Raw genomic sequence first — 21632 nt, 5'->3', positions numbered from 1 at the left:
CTAACTCCCACTTTTAAAAGTATTCAATTTATCAAATGAAAAAAACCATATAAATAAGAAGCCCAATCAAATAATTACTGTTTTAATTTAGTTAATTTGATGCTTGTCAAATTTGCCAAACTATGCATAAAAATCAGATAACTAGAAAAAGCAGTAAGATTGTGCTCTACTATTCTTTATATTTGTTCTTAAAATTCCAAATAAGTGTGATTTCACTCATGTACATGTGTAACTCAAGAGCAATCACTATTATTACTGAAATGGAAAGGAATATTAAAGATAAATAAATGCCAGACAACAAAGTAAAATTTGGGGGGGAAAACCCTTACTTTTAAAAGTATAAACACACACACATACACACACACACAAAGACACACACAGAGTTAAATAAACTTCATTATAGTATCAAACACTGAAATCAATATTCCTTTTATCTCCAATCCTACTGAAGACCAGCAAGAGTATAAGGAAAAAAATATGCATTCTGTATGTTAAATGTATATGTTTTAATGTATATGTTTCAGAGTTAAAAGTCTTGAATACTTTTTTAATCAGAAATACAGTGAACTTTGTACAAATGCTTTTCTTTAAGCTCTAACAGTAAATCTGAAAAGTTTCCAAGAAAAATATTTCCTATTAATGTTGCCAACTGCCCCAACCAACTTAACCCATTTAGACCATTCAATAATTTCTGGACACTTTTTAGTTTTGTCCCTAATTAAGTCCTTCAAGGAATAATACCAAATTTAGTCCCTAATAGAAAAATACAGTGTTGTAGAAAAATCATGGTTTTCTTACATTTTAAAGTCAGCATCACCTAGTATTGTCTTTGTAAACCTTGTGCTTGTTATTTAATCTTTGGAGTAAGAAAAAATAAAAATAACTGAAGTCATTTGTAAAGTAGTGATAATAACCACCCCAGGACAGAAAATAGTTTTCATCCTATATTCCAATTCCGTAAAAGTCGCTGCTAGAGTGGGGTGGAGAGCAATGCTGAGAAGGGTTCTGAAACCAAGTTCAAAACAAGCAGGAAAAAAAGGATACTTTAACAAAAAGATGTCTGCTACAGTCAAGAGGGAGGAGCAGTGCAGTGCATTTGCTATCCACAACTGAGGCGATGGACAGATGATGCCTGGCCCATGATGGGCACCCAAAATACTGAGTGCCATTTGTATTCCTCACCAAGTAGAACACAAAATTCAAAGAAAACTTAGATTTATACCCTGGAAACAGAGAAGACTCCCTATGTTCCATAGCATCAGTCATCATTTTATTCCACACATTCTTCTGTGTAAATATTCAAAATAAATGTTAATCTTTTCACACTTATTAACTTGTCCTCTTTTTAGATGTTTTCTTTAAAAAAAACAAGTTTCAGGTTTCCAACTCTCTGGAAGTTAACCTCCCAAATTAGAATTCCTCTATGTTTTTGTTATTCTGCATTTACTGTAGAGTTAAAATATTGGATTGTCGGAAAAGTCATGACGTATTTTGTCTATGTTTTTCAAAGGTCACTTATTTATATAAAGAACAAAGATCAATCAATGATATATTGCCCGTTTTGTTCGATAACCTTTTGCCATCTTTCAGTGAGCTTCATAATTCCTCGTTCATAGAAGGACCTGTCTTTATTTGCGAAAAACTGAACAAGGTGCTGATTTACAGCCTTATCTGAATTGAATGTTATACCACGCAAGGAGTTTTGAAGACAGTGAAACAAGTGGAAGTCTGATGGCACAAGGTCAGGCGAGTATGGTGGGTGTGGCAACACATCCCATCCAAGCTCCAATCATTTTTGATGGGTGATCAAACTTGTGTGTGGTCTCGTGTTGTCATGATGAAACACAATTCCTTTACAATTAACAAGCTCTGGACATTTCTGGATGATGGATTTGTTCAAACTGTCCAATTGCTGACAGTACACATTCGAGTTGATTGTTTGGTTCCTTAGAAGGAGCTCAAAAAACACGACACCTTTAAAATCCCACCACACTGAGAGCATAATCTTCCTCTGGTGAATGTCTGCTTTTGATGTCGTTTGAGACAAATCATCACGTCGGGACCAAGACAGTTTGCACACCACACTGTTGTAAACAATCCACTTCTCATCACCAGTTATCAGTCGCTTCAAAAAAGGATCGTTTTTCTCACGTTTAATGAACATATTTCAGATGTTTACACGCGCCGTCAAATGAACTTCTTTGAGTTCCTGCAGAACCCAAATATCAAGCTTGCTTACATATCCCAGCTTCTTCAGGTGGTCGTGAACGCTTGAATGATGGATGTTCAATGTTTCTGCAATCTCTTGTGTCGTGTAACATGGGTTTGACTCGATCAATGCCTTTGTTTTGTCGTCATCATCAACCTCGGTGGGCCTCCCTGACCAAGGAGTGTTGTTGAGATCAAAATCATCATCAGGAATTTCATGAACCATCGTTGGCACTGACTTTTTTTGTAGAGCATTGTCACCATAAACTTTATGCAACTTTTCACAAGCTTGATGCACTTTCTTCCCTTTATGGAAGTACAACAGTAAAATATGGCAAAAATGCACAGTTTGGTCTTCCATCTTCAACTTGTTGTAAAATCTCCAAAACTCAACCAAATCGCTCAATTTTTTTTTTTAGAATGAAGCTAGAACTGTCAGCTGTCAAACGACATAGCCATAACATAGATGCGAATGACTCTAGTACTTCCAAAAATTAACTAGTGCTACCTGTTGGAAACATGCGTCATGACTTTTCCAACAACCCAATAGTCTGAATTAGTCTTTTCTATATCTACTTTTATAAACTAATTTTACATGTAATATTCTTATCCAATAGCCTAAATTCTGAGACACATATCACGACTCCAGCATCACAAAGAATAACCAACTATATTTCTTTTCATAACAATATCTTAAAGCACTTTATAATTTACAAAGCATACTACTCTTTTTGATCCTTAAGTACCACTTTTGATCCATTTACATTCTTATGAATTTATTTAATAATTTTTTCTAAGAGGTGTAAGTTTTATCAGATAAAAGCAGATTTACTGTTCACAAATGTAATCCGTTTCTCCCACTTTTGAGTCACTTTTTAATTCAGTACTTCAATTACACTTTTGAATGTTAGAAGCTCATTAATACCATAAAGCCTTGAATAAATGCAGAGGGTGCCAAAAACTGTATACACATTTTAAGAAAGGAAAAAAAACTGTATTAAAATTGTAATACTCAATATATACCAATAACAAAAGATGAATAAAAGTCACATTTGACTTCTGCAATTACAAGAGGTGCTGAAAGTGGTTACCATCAGCATCCAAACACTTCTGATTATGGTGAACTAGTGCTCGAGCAACGTTTGTATACATTTTTTGGCACCCCTGGTATATGCTCACAAAAAGGTGTTCTACTTAATTTAATTTTCTAGCCAAGTGAGAACACCTTTTTGTCTTGATCACTGCACCAGATCATTTTTTAAAGCTATTAATATACACTATTGCATTAGTAAGTTTAGAATACTGAAGATAATTTAATATTTCATTAAAATCCTCTACTTCTTAATGACTCACAATATTACTGTAAATATTAATTCTAATACAGCCCTCAAAGTGTGAAAATAAAAAAACTGTTTTGAATATACATATGGATCCTAGAAGTTTGTTTTTAAATAAATTCTTATTAACAGCTTGCTGTTTTGTCACTATTTTCTCCTTCCAAAAGATGGTAAATCAAGGGTTCCAATTGCTCAGGTTTCAATTAAGATTTTACTACATGTACATGCAAAACATGCATATAATCACTTCACTCAAAATCTTATAATGCTTTATTTAGAGTAGTTTGTCCAGTCTTACATTACCCTATACTATACAGCATTTTCAGGTTAGGTATTAACTGGCCAGCATTTGCAGAGGAAAGAATGACGTCAGACATATGAAAATCAAATCCATGAAGACAATATTACTATACATATGCAATGTAGAAACACTGTAATCATTTCAAAGAAAACAATAATGCAAATAGTATTACTCAACAAATTGTATAAGTAAGTTAATATGTGGCACTCTCTGGTTTCCACATTGGCATACGCTGTTGCATGTTAATAGTACCTAAAACAACAACAAAAAAATGAAATACAACTATTTCTCCAGTGTTCCTTACTTTTTTCTAATTTTGTTTAGCGAATTAGGAAAGGAACCTTAAATGAACTGTGAATTACTCAGGAGTACTTGCAGAGATCTCTGAACAAATCTACCTCATATCCAAACATGTCTTAAATCTCTGTGAAACATTAGAAATTTTATTCCTCTCGCAAGTCAAAGTACCCTCTGTAGAAACATCACTGATCAAACTGAACTGTAAATTCTCCAAAAACAAACTGTTCAGTAAATCTCCTCACTCTGCTACAGAATGCAGATAGGTGTGATGCTCTAATTATTTTATCCCATTACCTTGTAATAATATCTCTCTAACGATAACATGGAAAGCTGAAAAGAAGTGTGACAGTCTCCCTTGAGACCAATAATATAACATGTATGTACTAGAGTTTTTTTAATTCAATATTTCAAATGCCTTTTGAAAGTCCAAATTCAGCCCTAGAAATCTTAAAATCACAGTAAGTCTTCAAGAACATCTCAGAATTATACTGATGATTTTAAAAATATAATATACATGCAAATGTGTGCTTAACTATAAGGTGCATTGTGAATGAACGTGTACACACACAGAGAAAAAGAGGGATTCTCTCTAATTTACTCTTCTTTTACAATTTAAAAAAATGCTACCCAGAGAGGTTAAGTAGTTAAAATACAGCAAGTTAAAAATAAAGGTGAATAATTTTACTTCAGCAAAATATTTTTGCAAGGAGTTTCTGATATGCTTGTGAAAGAGACAGAAAAATGTGAACTAGATTATGGAAGGGCAGAGGCCAGATCATTAAAAACCAGCTTCATCCTGAGGTTTTAAATAATTTAGATTTTCATTTTACAAAGATAACCAACAACAGTGTAGAAAATGGATTGCAAGGAACCTTAAGATTGATACTAAGAAGACTACCTACAAATCTAATACAACTCCCTAAATGAGATAAGGGAATAAACATTATAAATTAACCTGAGGTGCAGACTTGGCAAAAGTTAGTGATCAACAAAATGTAGGGGGATGAATTATAAGGCAGGGTTGATTTCCAGATTTCTAACTCAGATGTCTGGTTATTGAAAAATGCCACTCAGATGGTAAATTTGCATGGAGTGGGGAGTACGGAGGCTGGATTTGGTGGCTGTGATGACAACTTTACTTTAGGACATTCTGAATGTCTCAGCACAACATTTTGGGTTGCTATGGGACATCCAAGATATGTAGCTACTATCTGGAAATATAAACTCGGAAAATGCTGTGCACTTTTATTAATAGTGGACTTTTCATTTATTGTTCCAGAAAGCTGAACGAGGATGGGTAGATAGGTAGAAGTTACTGAAGGGCTGATTTTTGGTCAAACACCTCTGGGAAATGGATGTAATCCATGTAGATAATGTATAGAATTCTATGATAACAATTCAAAACCCATCTGTTGTACACATACTATATTCAGATATAGTGCAAAATCTAAGGAGTACAGAAACAAATAAAACATTACCCTCTAGTAATTTATGGTCAGACTGAGGAGACAAATTTATAAACAAGTGATTACAAAATTATTCAATGTGTGCAATTACAGTAGTATGTACAGAGAGTGAGAATAGGGTTGAGAATGGAAACATAAAGAACTTCTGGTTAGGAAAATGAAGAGAAGGCTGAGAAGTAAGTAATCAGTAGAGGAGAAAACTTCAAAAAACAGGAAATAGTCAACAATGTCAGACTGATGGAAGCCAACATTAGAGAGGTTAATACACTGGATAACAATTACAGGTCTTGATAGGCTAGGCTAGACCAATGGTTCCCAACTTGGCATCGCTAGACCTTTAGAGTAAAAATAAAGATCTGTAAACAACTTAATATTTCAAAATGCTTTTTAAAAATGGTACCTTTACCTAAGAACAAACTTCTTCACCTCTGACTGGAATTATATTAGCTCAGTGTCGTAACACCATCATATTTGTCTGAAGTACTGATTAGCGGTCATCCATCTAATTGACAAAAGACAATGAATACTTACTTGGTATTGTAAATTAAGGGCTTTCCCCAGATGAGGAAATTAAAAGCAACCCTTAGTACTTAAATGTCTAAACTCATGGGATGAAATGTTGGGCCAGAATTAATAATAGTATGCATAACAGATATAAATGATCTGCTTTCCAATTCAAAATAATGGATAGCTGCGCAAGGGATTGAAGACACATGACTTAAAAGTAGTCCAGGTGAAAAAGACTCTTTCTGTGGTTTTAGGTGATTACAACTTCATCCTGAGCCGACATAAAGTTCCAAGAGGGCTATTCTAATATTAAGCTACATTAATAGGATTATGCACGAGTCAGGGAGTGGTCTAAGTTTTAATGTATGCTATTCAACAATACATCTGAAATGGAATACCATGTTCCAAATTTTAAAACATACAACCACGGCCACCCAGAGGAAAAATTGGATATTTTGTGTAGAAAAGAAAACTCTCAAGAGTTGTCTTCAAATGGTAGAAGAAATGTCATGTGCACAGAGAATAGTGGATTTGTAGTTTATTGCTCCAGAAAGCAGAGCTGGGGTGAGCAGATAGATAGCAGTTACTGAATGGCAGATTTTTGGTCAAATACAAAGACTTTCTGAACTATACGAGTTACAGTTCCACACTGACATACACTGTTCAATGTTCACGGGTGTATGAGTTCAATGAACTCATCATCACTGAACGTTTTTACACAAAAGAAAGATGATCTATCTCTTGGTGTTCACAGTATAACGTCACTGCATGGTTAAAATTACGTCTGCCCCACTATAGAACATGTGCTCCTTGAGGGCAGGAATGTGGTCTCATTCATCATTATGGCCCCACAGTGTCTAGCACAGAACACGGAGTACAACTAGTGCTCAATAAGTCTATTCAATGAACAGATGAATAAGGTAATTGGATGTTTAAAGAACCACTTCATAGAGAAGAATGTTGAATGAGATGCCCCCTTGGGCCTCTAAAATTTTAAGATGTCTCTAGTACAAACGCCTCATCCAGAGCTCATTTTCCTTCATAACACAGCATAAAGTATCTGCTTTAGTACAGGAAAAGCAGCAATTAGACTAACCTAACCTGACATCTTTATTTGAAACGCTAATATTAACTATAGTTTCTTTGCCAAATTAGGAGACATAATTCCTGATCTTTATGTTATGAAGCCTAACTCAAATGCTTAAGTATGAAATCGTGTACAAGAGTACCTCAAACACAAAATAATTTCTAGAATATGAGAATTTTAAAAATCTTGTTCTTTCAACATACAAACAGTAGTACACAGAGCAAAATGCCATCAGGTGATATGAAAACAGGATCAATTACATTTAACTGCCAGAGGAAAGAAGGGAAGGGCTGAGAAAAAGAAGGAAAAATGCAAACTATTTTAAGAAATACAAGTTATAGGATCATATCTGGATGCTATTTGGCTAATTCCTCCTCACCTTCTGCATAAACCTTTTTATCTTTATCAAATGATAAGAAATTCTACCACAAATCGGTTGGGGGAAATAAAAGTATAAAACGTAAATCAGTGGATTTTTAGCCTGTGGTAAAAAGTATGGAAAGGGAAAGAGGTTGAAATTATTGCTCTGGATAACGGGAATATCAGATTACAGGTTGATCTTATTCCCTGGTGCTCTCCACCATTTCAGCTAAAGTAGATATTTAAAACTGTCTGAATGTCCAATCAATCTCTTAAATAAATAAGATAAATGTAGACACACAGCTAAAGCAATTTCAGAGTCCACAGGATCCGACAAAAAGGAGCCCCCAAGATGTAGATTACCAGTGATTGGTCACCTAGATGGGGAGTGCTTTGAAAAGTTTTAAAGGATCACACATAAAATTTAGGCTAATAACGATACAGCTGTAGGTGCTTTGCACATTTGTACAGATGAATACACACACGCGGAGAAATTTTACAAACTACTTTCACTGTCTGAGTTAATCTGGAAGGTGCTGCAGTCTAGACATGTGATATTAATTTTCACAATATCCTCCTTAAAAACAAAGCAAAACAGAGACACTTCATTCCAGCTACATGTTTTTGAAACAAGAGAAAAATGCACTTTAGTGCCAACTACCTTATCTAGGAACTTAATTTATTAAGCTACTTTTTGAAATAACGAGTACTACTGGCACTATTAACACGTAATGGACGGAACTATAAACCGGGTTCTAAGAGTGTGTATGTGTTGTAAAGATGGATTTACTTCTCTTCCGTAGAGAAAAGGCAGTTTTGAGTGTTGGAAGCTAAGAAACACTTGAGGAGGAAATGAACCTCACTCCAAATTTCCTGGCCCCCCAAAACAGCAAACAGAAGGGGAATGGACAGGAGTGCTGCCCAACACCAGCTCCTGAGCAGGGACTGAGGAGGGTTAGGAATGGGACAGCAAAACTGGACTCCCAGTTTGGCAGGAAGGCGGGTGTTGCGGGGGGAAGGTTTGCCGGGGCGAGATCAGTGGGAAGGGGGTCACCCCGCGGACCCTGGCTCCCCCGGCACGTCCCGCGGGGTCTGCAAGACCGCCCCCGGAGCCCCACTCCGCGCCGCCAGGAGGAAGCAGAGGCCCCGGCACCGCACCTGTCAGCCGGAGCCGCTCCTGCCCGCGCCGGGCCACCGGTCCAGGCCGACGGGACCGCGGCGCCGCACCGCCCCGTCACCTCCCGAGACGCTGTCGGGACCCCTGCGCCCCCCTCAGTCCGCTCCCCGCCCTCCGGAGACGGCCCAACCACCGCCGCGGGCCTCCGGGGCGCCCCAGACTCCCGACCCGCGGCCGGCCTCCACTTACCTTCAATCGCCATGATGTGCTCGCCATGGACCGCACCAACTGGACAGCGGGGGCGGCGGGCTGGCGGGAGGGCGCAGGACGCGCCGAGGCCGCCGACCGGAGAGGCGGGGCTGGCCCCGCAATCGCCGGGGTGCGCGGCGCGGAGGGGAGCCGCGGGCGGGGCGCGCGGGGCGGGTCGGAGGAGGGGCCCCGAGCTCCGCGGGCGCGGGCCGCCGAAGCAATGGAACCTTCCGGGGCCGCCGCCGCCGCTGCCGCCGGCACGTGACGCCGCCCCGCCCCCACCTGCAGCCCCCAGCGAGCCTCGCGCGGCGATTCAAAACAGGTGCCCAGTCCGGGGAGCAGCGGCACCTGCTCCCGAGACCCGCCGCGGGCGCCCTGAGCACGTGCGGGCGGCACGACCCTCTCGGCCCGGGGCGCAGCCGTCAGCGCTGCGGGTGCCGCCGACCGCCGAAGTCTTAGACCGAGGGGAGTGGGGAAGGATGCGGTCAGGACCATGGACAGGTCTCGGCGGGTGCAAACTGGGCTCAAGGATTCCCACCCGGTGATTTCCTCAAACCCTGTAATCTGAAAACCTGTACTGTGTTTGTTTTGTTTTGCCTCAGACCTCCGCTGTGGGGTGGAGAGACAGCTAGTTGGCAAACAGCAAACAGGAGAGAGGGATCCTGAGGACAGAACCTTCTCTCATTTTCCCTCTCCCTCTGCCCCCTCTCTCTCTCTCTCCCTCTCTCTCCCCCCCCCCACCTCTCTCTCCATCTCCCTCTCCCTCTCTCCTCTGTCTCTGCCTTCTCTTTCCTCCTTCTCCTTCGCTCTGTCACACACACACAGAGACACGCGCACACTTCACCCCTTAGCCTTGCTCCCGATAAAGCTTGTCACCACCCTGAGCTTAGAAAAACATGAGTTGGCACTTGTCTACACATTATAAACACGCATTTGAGGCAATACAGGAAGAGGAATCAGGCAAACGTTTTGACAAAGAGCCTGGAAGCATGCCGCATTCTGTTTTGTTTGTTTGTTTGTTGTTTTGAAATTCACAAACCTATGAGCATTATGAATAGTCACAGACCAACCCTGAACACAGCAACAATTGGCCCCTTAATTTTTATCTGAGGTACTTGAACCACTCAACCATGTAACCTACTCTCAACATCATCTGGTGCTCTGAGGACCTGGCCAATCGACAGCATAAACAACTGAGGAATAAGGAGTTAGTGACTCTTTCTTATGAAGAAAATGCTAACTCCTAGTGCAAAATAGCTATATTGGGGAATAACACAAAGAAGAAAATATTTTGCACTTATGTAAGTGAAGCTGGACTGTAAATCTAGAGCAGAAACTGTCTTCAGTGCTTTTATATAATCTCTCCCTCAGGAATGGTTTATGTTCAATAGACATTCATTCTTTACCATTTTCTTTAGTTCAGTGAATATTTATTGAACCGGGCACTGTGCGAACGGCTGGCTGCAAGCAAGAGTTGTTATTGAAAGATCAAATGAAATCCCGTTTTACTCAGAAAATGTTAAAATGTCTGTATTTAAGTTTGTGTGTGTGTGTGTGTGTGTGTGTGTGTGTGTGTGTGTGCGCGCGCGCGCGCGCTCACCATAGATACCTGTGATTCAGGTAAAATAGGTATAATGCCAAAGATATTTCCTCCAGGCAACCATCCTTAAAACTTGAACTCTACGGCCTTGGTTTAAACTGGAAACCACAGTTCTGGGTTGTAGTTTCTGGCTGGCTCTGAATAATCCAATCGTTTGACCTTTTCTAAGAATTTTGTATTGAAAGCCAGAAAAATCTTTATATATATAAAGATTTAACAAGTACCTATACCAAAAATTACATTTCGGAAAATTCAGTAGGTATTAGATTATGTTATCCAGGGTTTTTGAGTCTTTAAATACAAGAGACATTTTTAAACTTTGTCAGCAGTTGCAATTGGATGTAGCTGGGTCAAAGGATCTAATGAAAAAAATCTATTTAAAACCAGTAATATTACATTTCTTTCATGAATCGTAATGTCATCTAAACAGTTATAGTGTTAGTTACTTATTGTGGTAACTTTGCCAATGAGAGTAACTCAACTTAAACTAGCTTAAGGAAAGTGGAAAGCTAATTATAAAGATAGAAGTATAGAAACAAAGCTGGGCCTCAGTATCAGCTAGACTTGGGAACCTGAATGCTGTCACTATACTTTCTGCCTCATCTCTACTTCTTTGCACATTGGCTTCATTTTGCTTGCTCATCACAGGCTAACTTTATCTCTGTGGTGGAAAATATGACCCCTGAAAAATTCAGCCTACAGATTTTTCCAACTTTCTGGGCCCCAAGTCCATAAATTCCAAAAATGGTGGGGTGTCATTGGCTCTACTTAAATAAGGTACACTACCCCAGACCAATCAGAAGGCCAGGTACTAAAATTGGCCCACCTTCGGTCAGGTGCATACCTCTCACAAAACCTCTGTGGCCATAATGGCAGGGTCATGGAATAATTATACAAGAGCCCCCATGGGACCTTATGGATGAACTGGGAAGAGGGGAAGATAGTTCCCAGAGGGGATTCTTGGACAAAGAAAAGCTAAGTGATGACTACAAGGGTACTCTACCTCAGCAGATTTCCCCGAGGTTCCCTTAGAACAGAGCTGTTCAGAACTCTCTGTGATAATGAAAATTTTCTATATTTGTGCCTTGTAATACAGTGGCCACTAACCATATGTGGCTAGTGTTTACTGTATCAGACAGCACAGTCTTCTCTAGCTTTCTATAGAAATGGCATGGAGGTGTTCAGGAAGGGACTGTCAAAGGAGAGTATTTAATAGGTACTTGATGGGATACACTGTAATGTTTCTGGTAGGAGGAGAACAGTAGTAATTTCCCATGTGTGCATACTCTATCTCATGACCTGGTACAGTAAGAAATGTATCCATCATGTTGTGTGGAAGTAATGAAAGATTGAAAAGGGAAGAAAATAAACAATCAGAATAATTCTTATTTCACTTCCATTTTCTTTAGCAATTATTTTCCTCAAGACTTGTCATTTATCCCACTATATGCAGCACAGTAATAGCTAAGAGAAAAACTAAATATGGAGCATTCTAGAGTTGTTTTTATTCACTTAGGTCAAGTGGTAGGTATTCTTCTTGCCACCTAAAGCTTTAGAGATAGCGTAAGCTCTAACAAAGAAAAGAAAAAAGAGAGCAACTAACACAGACACTAAAGTATTACCCTACACTCCTTTTCCATTATATTTCCTCAGCCTTTCATGCAAGCTGAAGGGCCACCTTCACTTCTTTCTTTTCCTCTGTAAATATGATGTGCTCCTGTACAATCTCTGTTGTAACTTCTTACTGATCAATGAAGTTATTTCTATTGGCTAAATGCTTAGAGCAGTACACTGTGGTTTCTTGACACAATTACAACACAACATGAACACTGGCCTGTCAGTGCGAAGGAGTGAACAGAATTTCCAAATATATAGACCAATTGAACTCAACAATGTTCAACAAGTACATGCTTAGTAGGATACAAACTACAGCAGCTAACCATTGTTATTCAAAAGAAAGTAGTATATTGTTTCGTTATAGGTAGGAGTACTTGATTATGTTTAGAACCTTTTTCACAACTGGATGATCCCATGATAGTGACAAGTGACAATTATATAAAAATTTTCACTTAAAGGTAAAAAAATATGTTACAAACCTTTTAAATGACATAAATATGTCACACACCAGTAAATGCAAGCCACCTATCATGTACCAAGCAGGAGGTAATTTGTAGGCCTCAATAATGTACATATATAGGAAGGAAATTGAATTCTACACTTAAGAAAATAAACTGATAATCTGAGTTAGATGAGAAAAATCATGTTCTGTTGCAAAATGTCATTCATATCTCCTTAGTTTATGTAATGGCTTACATTAATCGAATACAAGAACGTCAAATATAATTCTTTGTATAAAAGTAGATACTCAATACATTTTTGTTAAGTGAATAAACGCTTGGGTTCATCGATCCTTTATATTAGTAGTTTTTATTTTCCTCGCCACAAGTTTATTTAACACCTAATAATTGCTCCAACTTTACTGAGGTGCTTGACTATGCCCATGACACCCCCCCACTCCCCCAACCAATCCGGTCTTGCTCCATTTATATTCTGACCTTTACAACATTCCTATCAGCCTACATTATGCAAAAACAGGCACACAAGATTATTTTCTCACCACAAACTTATTTAACACGGAGATAATCACAGAGCTACCAGATAACCTCATTGGTAAGGTACCAGTAGAAATGTCTCCAGGCAAGCTGTTCCTTCCCATAGCCTCATGATTTGAGAGACTGCGTGGCTTTCGTGACGAAAGATGAGGCACATTCTTGTCTGCCAGCTCAGGGTGTTTAGCCGTCCTTCTTGGCCACCATCACTCCCTCCTTAAAAAGGAGTTCACAAATGGCGATCCGGTTCTTCTTGGGCATCCACATCTCTACGGCTTCTGCGTCCTTGTCCGGAGCTGGGAAAAGCTATATTAGTACAATAGTTCTTAAACTTTGATGCGTTCATCTACACAACACTCAGGTAAAACGCCATTGACGATTGTGATAAAGAGAAACATAGAAGAACTCTTTAAGAAACTTGAAGAATTCTTTATCTAGAACCATATTTCTCAGTAGCATCTCCCCCATAAGTTTTTACCAATACAGAATTTCTCTTTGCTTAGCTATACACTGTTATGAATTAAAGGGAAAAATTTCAGGGTTTAGTATAGTATCACACGCCATGCTTTGACGCTAAAAAGAAAGTTTATTTGTGTTTTTACTTTAAGACGAAGCAATTTATTAAAGAAATTATGGAACATCTTTTGAGGATTCAGAAAGATGGGCCGTAACAAACAAGTATAAGATAATAATTTATAAGAGTACAAGTTTTAAATGATATGCTAAGGTTTGAAAGTAAAGACTCTAAACATAACATATGTTCCTATCACTACGGTAAAGTTTTCCTTTCATGAAAATGCTCACTGAATTTTAAAAAACACTACAAACTCTGATTTAAAAAGTACTGGTTAGTAACCTCCTAAACAATCCAATTTCACTCCTGAAACAATATGCACAAATATTTTGTTTAACTTTCAATAGAAAAAGTGATATAAAAATAATAGAGGGCCGGCCGAGTGGCGCGATGGTTGAGAGCTGGCTTGGGATGCCAGAGGGCCCTGGTTTGGATCCCACATATGAGGGCCAGTGACACTGCCCTCTACAGCTAAGATGCTGAACAACAGCTCAACCTGGAGCTGGGCTGCCCTGAGTCTCCCGCAACAACAGCATAGGCTGCATCCCCTGTGGCAGTGGGTTGCCATGGGCTACCGTATGTAGCCAGCAGCCAGCGTGAGTGGCCAGCAGCCGCAGTGAGTGGCCGTCCAGAAGCCAGCGACTGATCTGCCTTGCCTGGGAAGAGCGCAATGATGGTGCCAACTTGGGCCAGTGAAGCAACGTCCTCCACAACTAGACTGAAGAACAAAAGGACAGCAACTTGTCTCTCCCCTTCCCCCAATTCCCCAGCACTGTTCCCATCCCCCCAATTCCCCAATAAAAATCTTAAAAAAAAATAATAGACATGCTATGAGGATTGTTGCTACTTCTACCATTTTCTGTCAACTGCATCTAATTGTTACCAATTTCCATGGGAAAAATATGTGCTTTTCCAGATGCTAAGTCCTTTTTCCTTCTTCACTCAGACTCTTTCCCCAACCAAATTATACTTAGTTGAATTAATTCTATATTACTAAATATCCATCAAATTTAACTCCAGCGGTGGAATTTATACCTAGAATAAAATCAGAGAACTATAAAGAAATTGAAAATCTGCCTAGAAAGTGGTAAGGCTCCTAGGGTTGGCACCCCAAAATAAAACCCTCCACATTTTGATATACCAGCTACCTATATTATTTAACCTGGTTCTTTATTTTAAAATATGATTAAAGCAGCAAGGATCTCTAGACATTTTAAAAGGACAAAAGCAAACAACTGGATAAATGATCCCAAGGGAAACTCAGTGAGTTCCAAGATATTACAAGCCATTAAGCAAAGCTGCTACTGAAAGAAAAAAGAGAGAGAAATTCAAGAACAAGGAAGACTTACGGAAATTTAAAAATATGGTTGTTATTAGAAGGGATGGAAATGACATCAGGACTTTGGAAAACAGTTTGGCAGTTTTACAAAAAGTTAAACACAAACCTACCATATGATCTAGTCATTCCTCTGCTAAGTATTTGTCCAAGAGAAAAGAAAGCATATGTCCATGGATATTCATAGCAGTTTCATTTGCCCAAAACTGAAACAACCGAAATGTTCATCAATAGGTGAATGGATAAGCAAACTATGACATATCTATACAATGCAATAATACTTAGCAATTAAAAGGAATGAACTACTGATACACACAACATCATGGATGAATCTCAAAGTAATTATGTTAAGTGAAAGAAGTCAGAGAGAAAGAAGAATACATACAATATAGTTCCATTTATATAAAAGTCTAAAATATGCAAATGACAATCGACAGTGACAGAAATCAAATGAGTGGTTATCTGGGGGGAAAGGCGAAAGATGGTCTAGGGGAGGGCAGGAGGGAGAGATTATAAAAGAGCAGGAGAAAGCTTTTGGTGGTGATATGTTCTTTTTCTTGATTGTGGTGGTGGTTTCATGAAGGTATACATGTGTCAAAACTTATCAACTCTGGGCCGGCCGAGTGGCGCGATGGTTAAGAACTGGCTTGGGACGCCAGAGGGCCCCGGTTCGGATCCCACATATGAGGGCCAGTGACACTGCCCTCTACAGCTAAGATGCTGAACAACAGCTCAACCTGGAGCTGGGCTGCTGTGAGTCGCCGGCGACGGCGTAGGCTGCAGCCCCTGTGGCAGTGGGTTGCCATGGGCTACCATGTGTAGCCAGCAGCCAGCGTGAGCGGCCAGCAGCCGCAGTGAGCGGCCGTCCAGAAGCCGGCAACTGATCTGCCTCACCCGGGAAGAGCGCAATGATGGTGCCAACTTGGGCCAGTGAAGCAACGTCCTCCACAACTAGACTGAAGAACAAAAGGACAGCAACTTGTCTGTTCCCCTCCCCCAATTCCCCAGCGCTGTTCCCATCCCGCCAATTCCCCAATAAAAATCTTTAAAAAACAAACAAACAAACAAAAACTTATCAACTCATACACTTTAAATATAAATAATTAGGTCAATCACATTTTAATTATAATTATATGTCGATTATGTCTCAATAAAGCTGTTTGGATGAAAACATAAGAACAGAATATGAAGGAAATAAGAAGAAGAGCTAGAAGAGAGAAAAGGGAAATTAATGGCAAATATGAGAAAAAATTAAAATGCGTAGATCAATCTTGGAAGTCTAGTGTTTGGGTGATAAGAGTTCCAGAGGGAAAGAACAGAGAATACGGAGTGCAGATAAAGAAACAATGGAAGTATATTTCCCCGATCTATAGAAAGCCTCTGGACTTCAGGTGGAAGGGGACTCCAAGAGCAAAGTAAGATGAATGAATAAAAACCCACATCTAAACACATCCCATCAAATTTTAGAATAGCAAGAATAATGAAGATTCTGAAAACTTCCAGAGATGGAAGAAAGTAAAATTCATCAAAACAAAGATGTCAACTCCAAAAATAATGAGATTCAAAATGGCATCAGAAATCTCAGCAACAAACTGGATGTTAGGCGAGAACGGGGCAATGCCCATGAAATACTGAGGAAAACATGAGACTTGAATTCCATGTAAATCAAACTCAAGCAAGGATGAGGACAAAATTCAGTTATTTAAGGAATGCATGAGTTCAAAAAAATCTACTCTCATGCACATTTAATTTTTTTCAATTTGACTTGATGATACAGCCCAACAAAATGAGAACGAAATCCAAGGAAGAGGGAGATATGGATCCAAGAAACAGTGAATCTAACCAATGACTACAATGAAAAGAAATCATAGATGACAGTTGGGCAGCAGGCCTAGAAAGCAACAAATTCAAATTAGAAGAGAAAGTCTGAAGAACATGTTCAGGAAAAAACAAAAAGTCTTTCTGTTCAACAACAAAGTTGGAAGATCTTATTGTTGTCATAAAAAAGGAATATATTTCTTCTGTCAGTAAAAAAAAAAAAAGGCAATGGGATATTGTAGAATGAGAAAGCCATCTGGTCCACACATGATGCAAATTAAATATGGCGTGATTTTGAGTAGTTGTCAGAGTTTAAGGCAACAAAATCCATTTGGCCTTGACACTTGGAGGATTCTTTTTAGGGCAGCACTGATTTAGCATATAGTACTACATTTTCCAGTTTAAGATTCTAATCATACAACTTGGATCACAGTAAATAGTATTTACTTAATCATAATATTATAAACAGCACTTATTTGTTCTAAGGTGTGAGAAAAAGTATGGAATATTTACTGTATAAAACAAAATGTAAATGTTATCAATCCTGACAATATCAAAGTAAGGTAGTCATCAGAGGCTAAGAAATGAAGCAAAGGGATGAGAGATAAAGAACAGTTTAGGAATGGTAATTTCTCTCATCTTAGAAGTCACCTTTAAAAATTGATGGAATATAAGTAGAAGTTTTATATGTTTTAATTAATATAAATGAACAATAGAAGAATATATACCAATGGAAGAATATATTCTTCTATTTTATAAGTATATAGTCTATCTATCTATCTATCTATCTATCTATCTATCTATCTATCTATCTATCTAGGTATCTGGAGAGGGCCAAGGGAGAAAAGGTGGGAAATAGTATGTATGAGCCAAATTCCTCTTCTTTCATAACCTGGAGTCAATAGGTATTGTCAAAACTTATAAATCAAAAAATATAATTATAAGTATATTCTTTAGAAGTATGGTGATGATTTGAAGAACAAAAACAGAAACATAAAGAAGAAGCTTACCTCCTGGAAATATGTGAGGTATATAGAAAGTCTCAGTTGGAAAGTAATTATTTTTGTTTTATGCCATTCTATACCTGAGTATGTTTTAGTTTTATGAAAAATAAACACATTAAGTTAAGGGGCTCCCACTTCCACTGCCCTCAGAACGAAATCCATACTTACAAAGTTCTTAACAATCTAGTTCCAATGGCCTTTTCAAGCTTGTCTCCCAGAGTTCATGCATCTATCTGATCATCTCACTTTTTCCCCAAATGTGCCCTGCTTTCACTCCTTCATGCATGTCTTTTGCACATGAATATCTTTCTGTCTTGAGTTAAAAGATAGGGATCTTCTTTGCTGAGGAAATTTCTATTCATCATTTAAAAAGATGGTCAGCAAGAAATCATAAAAGAAGAAAGATAAATTTGACTACATGAAAATTTAAAACTTCTGTATAGAAGAAAGACAGTATAAACAAAGTTTAAAGATGAATACAAATTGGGAAAAGGAATATTTGCATCATATATGACAATGGGTTGGAAGACAGTAGAGGAAGTGGTTAGAGCATGGACTTCAGAGCCAAAATGCCTACTAAAACCTGGTGCTACCACTGAACAGCTGCAAGATCTTGGGCAAGTTATTTAACTTGCATGTGCCTCAGTTTCTCCATCTGTAAAATCAGAATAATAATTGTACCAACTTTACAGAATGTTTTGGGGGAATAAATTAGTTAGTATATGCGTAGCTGTTAGAGCAACACCTGGCATGGACTAAGTGTCATATAAGTTTTAGATATTACCATATTGTTGAGAATTTTAAGGAACACTTAAAATCAATAAGAAAACAATATGGTAGCATTCACTAGAAAGGGTTTGCAGATATGAACAGTCAATTCACAAAAGAAGTACTAGTGGGCAATATAATATATATGTGAAATTGCTCATTTGCCATTTATAAAAGCAATGGAAGTTAAAACAATAAGACCTCTTTTAAATGTCACATTGGCAAATGTTTAAATGATCGGTAGTACTTAGTTTTGGCAAGAATATAAACAAAGGAGCATGCTCTCCAGTGTAGGGGTGGAGAAGGGAAGTGGCAGGGATAAACTGACATAACATTTATGAAGACCAATGTGGCAATATTAGTCAAAATTAAAGATACATAGTACATTTTTGAAGCAATCATTCAAATTTTATGGATTTCTCCAAAATAAATGAGTTGGCAAGACTATCTTTTTTTGTTTAGAACATGAAACAAGTAGAAATAACCTAAATGTCCATCAGTAAGAGTCAGTTACATAAATTAGGATTCATCCCTGTAATAGAATGTCATACATTTATCTAAAATGGATAAGTAGAGGCACATTGATCGACATACAAAGACATTTATGATATATTAGGATTTCTTTATGTTAAATCTAGCATTTGGAGGGCTTATTCTCCACTAGGCAATTTAATTGCAACATTTCATTTAATTCTCATCACAGCTCTGTAAGTTATATCATGTTACTAGACTAGTAATGCAAATAAAGAAATGAAAGTTCGGAGCCATTTGGTGACTTACCAAGGTCACAACTCAAACCTGGGCCCACTAATGCAGAGGCCCATGTTCTTTTTTTTTTTTTTTAAAGATTTTATTGGGGAATTGGGGGAGGGGAACAGACAAGTTTCTGTCCTTTTGTTCTTCAGTCTAGTTGTGGAGGACGTTGCTTCACTGGCCCAAGCTGGCACCATCATTGCGCTCTTCCTGGACGAGTCAGATCAGTTGCTGGCTTCTAGACGGCCTCTCATGGTGGCTGCTGGCCGCTCATGCTGGCTGCCGGCTACACACGGTAGCTTATGGCAACCCACTGCCGCAGGGGCTGCAGCCTACGCAGATGCCTGCGACCCAAAGCAGCCCAGTTCCAGGTTGAGCTGTTGTTCAGCATCTTAGCTGTAGAGGGCAGTGTCACTGGCACTCATATGTGGGATCTGAACCGGGGCCCTCTGGCGTCCCAAGCCAGTTCTTAACCAATGTGCCATTCAGCCAGCCCGAGGCCCATGTTCTTGACGTCAATACCACAGTGCATATGCTCTGAGCCTATTTATTACATATAATAGATATATGCTGTGATTTCATGTATCAACCAGTCCGTGGGGTGCCCAGATACTTGCTAAACCATTATTGTGGGTGTGTCTGTGAGAGTGTTTCTGGATGAGATTAACATTTGAATTGTTAGACTGAGTAAAGCAGATTGTCCTCCCTGATAATGCTTACTATTATCAAATGTTTAAGTCTTTTGTAATCTAAGGAATAAAATAAGATATCCCATTGTGATTTGTTGTATTCCTGTCATAATGAGGGAGGGTGACCATCTTTCCATCTTTTCTTCACAATTTGTATTTATTTTTCCCTTAAATCTTAACAACCTTTACCCTTTTTTTCATTTTTAAAAGTATTTTAAAACAGTTTTGCTATTGATTTATGTCGGCTTTTGATATATTAAGGAAATTAATCCTAATCTAAATTATATATAGTGAATATTTTGCCTAGTTTGTCATTCCTCTTTTACCTTTGTATGTGGTATTTTTTTTGTCTAACAATATTTTTTAAATTTTTATGTGAGTGAATGTGTATATAGTGTGTACTTAGAGGGTTTTACAGACCTGATAATTTAAAATTCTAATGTACATAATTTATATTCTTTTGAAGTGGATGTGTTTGGGCTTAAATACATCATCAAATTTCATTATGTTTCTGTTATAGGAAGTATTGGTTGTTTTCTTGTCTTCAACTTTTGCTATATGCATTTACTTTTCAGTTTTTATTTATTTTTAAAATAATTTGGTAAGTTTATACCACTTTTTTGGTTATTTGGGTTGCTACCATAATGTCTTTAAATAAAATATTTATAGCTCTTTTAAAATTATTTATCTACAGGCAGGCAGAGTGACTCAGTTGGTTAAGAGTGCGAGCTCTGAGCAATAGGGTAGCAAGTTCAATTCCCACATGGACCAGTGAGCTGCGCCCAAGCTGAGCTGCCAACAAGTGGCAGAATGGCACAGCTGGTGAGAGCACCTGCTCCTAACAACAAGGCTGCCTGTTTGAGACGATGGCTACGCCCACCCGCAACTAAGACTGAACACGACACCTTGAGCTGAGCGGCCTCCAGCTGCCAAAGGGCGGCCGGATGACAACTGGACTTGGAGCTGAGCTAGCTGCACCCTCCACAACTAAGACTGAAGGACAACAACTTGGCTGTTCCCCTTTCCCAATTCCCCAAAACTGTTCTCCCTCCCCAATTCCCCAATAAAATCTTAAAAATATATATATTTATCTATTTACAAAATGAAGAACCATCAATAGATTCTCTGTTTTGAAAATTAGCTCTCTTAAGCTTCTTTCTATCTCCTTCTTTCTTGCCCCATTCCTCAGGTAGCAAATTGTTGTTAAGCTCAGTTTTTTTCCATGTCATTAAATTACAATTTTACTATTATATGACATTTATTTCAAGGATAAACATCTACATTCTTTTCTATAACCATCATTCCTACACTTAAAGTTATTTAATAATAATTACTGATTTTTCCATGCTACAGCTTTCTCATTTCTAATACATTATTTCAGGGCCTGGCATCTTTATAATTAAGTTCAGAGAATCAGTTGTTAATATATTCAAATTTGCTGAGATTCCTGGAAACTGGCTTTGGCCAACCAAATTCAGAAAACCAGAATGCTGTTCTAAGGGGGGGGGGGAAGCATCAACCATACAAGATATTCTTGTACCCCAATTTT

General features: G+C 38.4%; 1 protein-coding gene across 3 annotated transcripts in view; it reads right to left on the bottom strand.

Moving 5' to 3' along the window:
* Window positions 1-9169, bottom strand: part of SYT14 (synaptotagmin 14) — a 157388-nt gene extending 148219 nt beyond the window's left edge. For 2 of the 3 annotated variants that reach the window (XM_019667705.1, XM_019667706.1), the window contains exon 1: window positions 8933-9169. In XM_019667705.1, the coding sequence (XP_019523250.1) occupies window positions 8933-8945 (13 nt within the window). In that variant the 5' untranslated portion in view covers window positions 8946-9169. Of the gene's footprint in view, window positions 1-6018; window positions 6115-8932 lie in introns of all 3 variants that reach the window. The other variant, XM_019667707.1, reaches the window with a different exon arrangement.
* Between the last annotated feature and the right edge of the window lie 12463 nt (window positions 9170-21632).

The sequence above is a fragment of the Hipposideros armiger genome, unplaced genomic scaffold (genome assembly GCF_001890085.2).
Source record: "Hipposideros armiger isolate ML-2016 unplaced genomic scaffold, ASM189008v1 scaffold_503, whole genome shotgun sequence".
NCBI lineage: Eukaryota > Metazoa > Chordata > Mammalia > Chiroptera > Hipposideridae > Hipposideros > Hipposideros armiger.
Note: the sequence above shows the minus strand (reverse complement) of the source record. Positions and strands in the feature narration are given on the sequence as shown.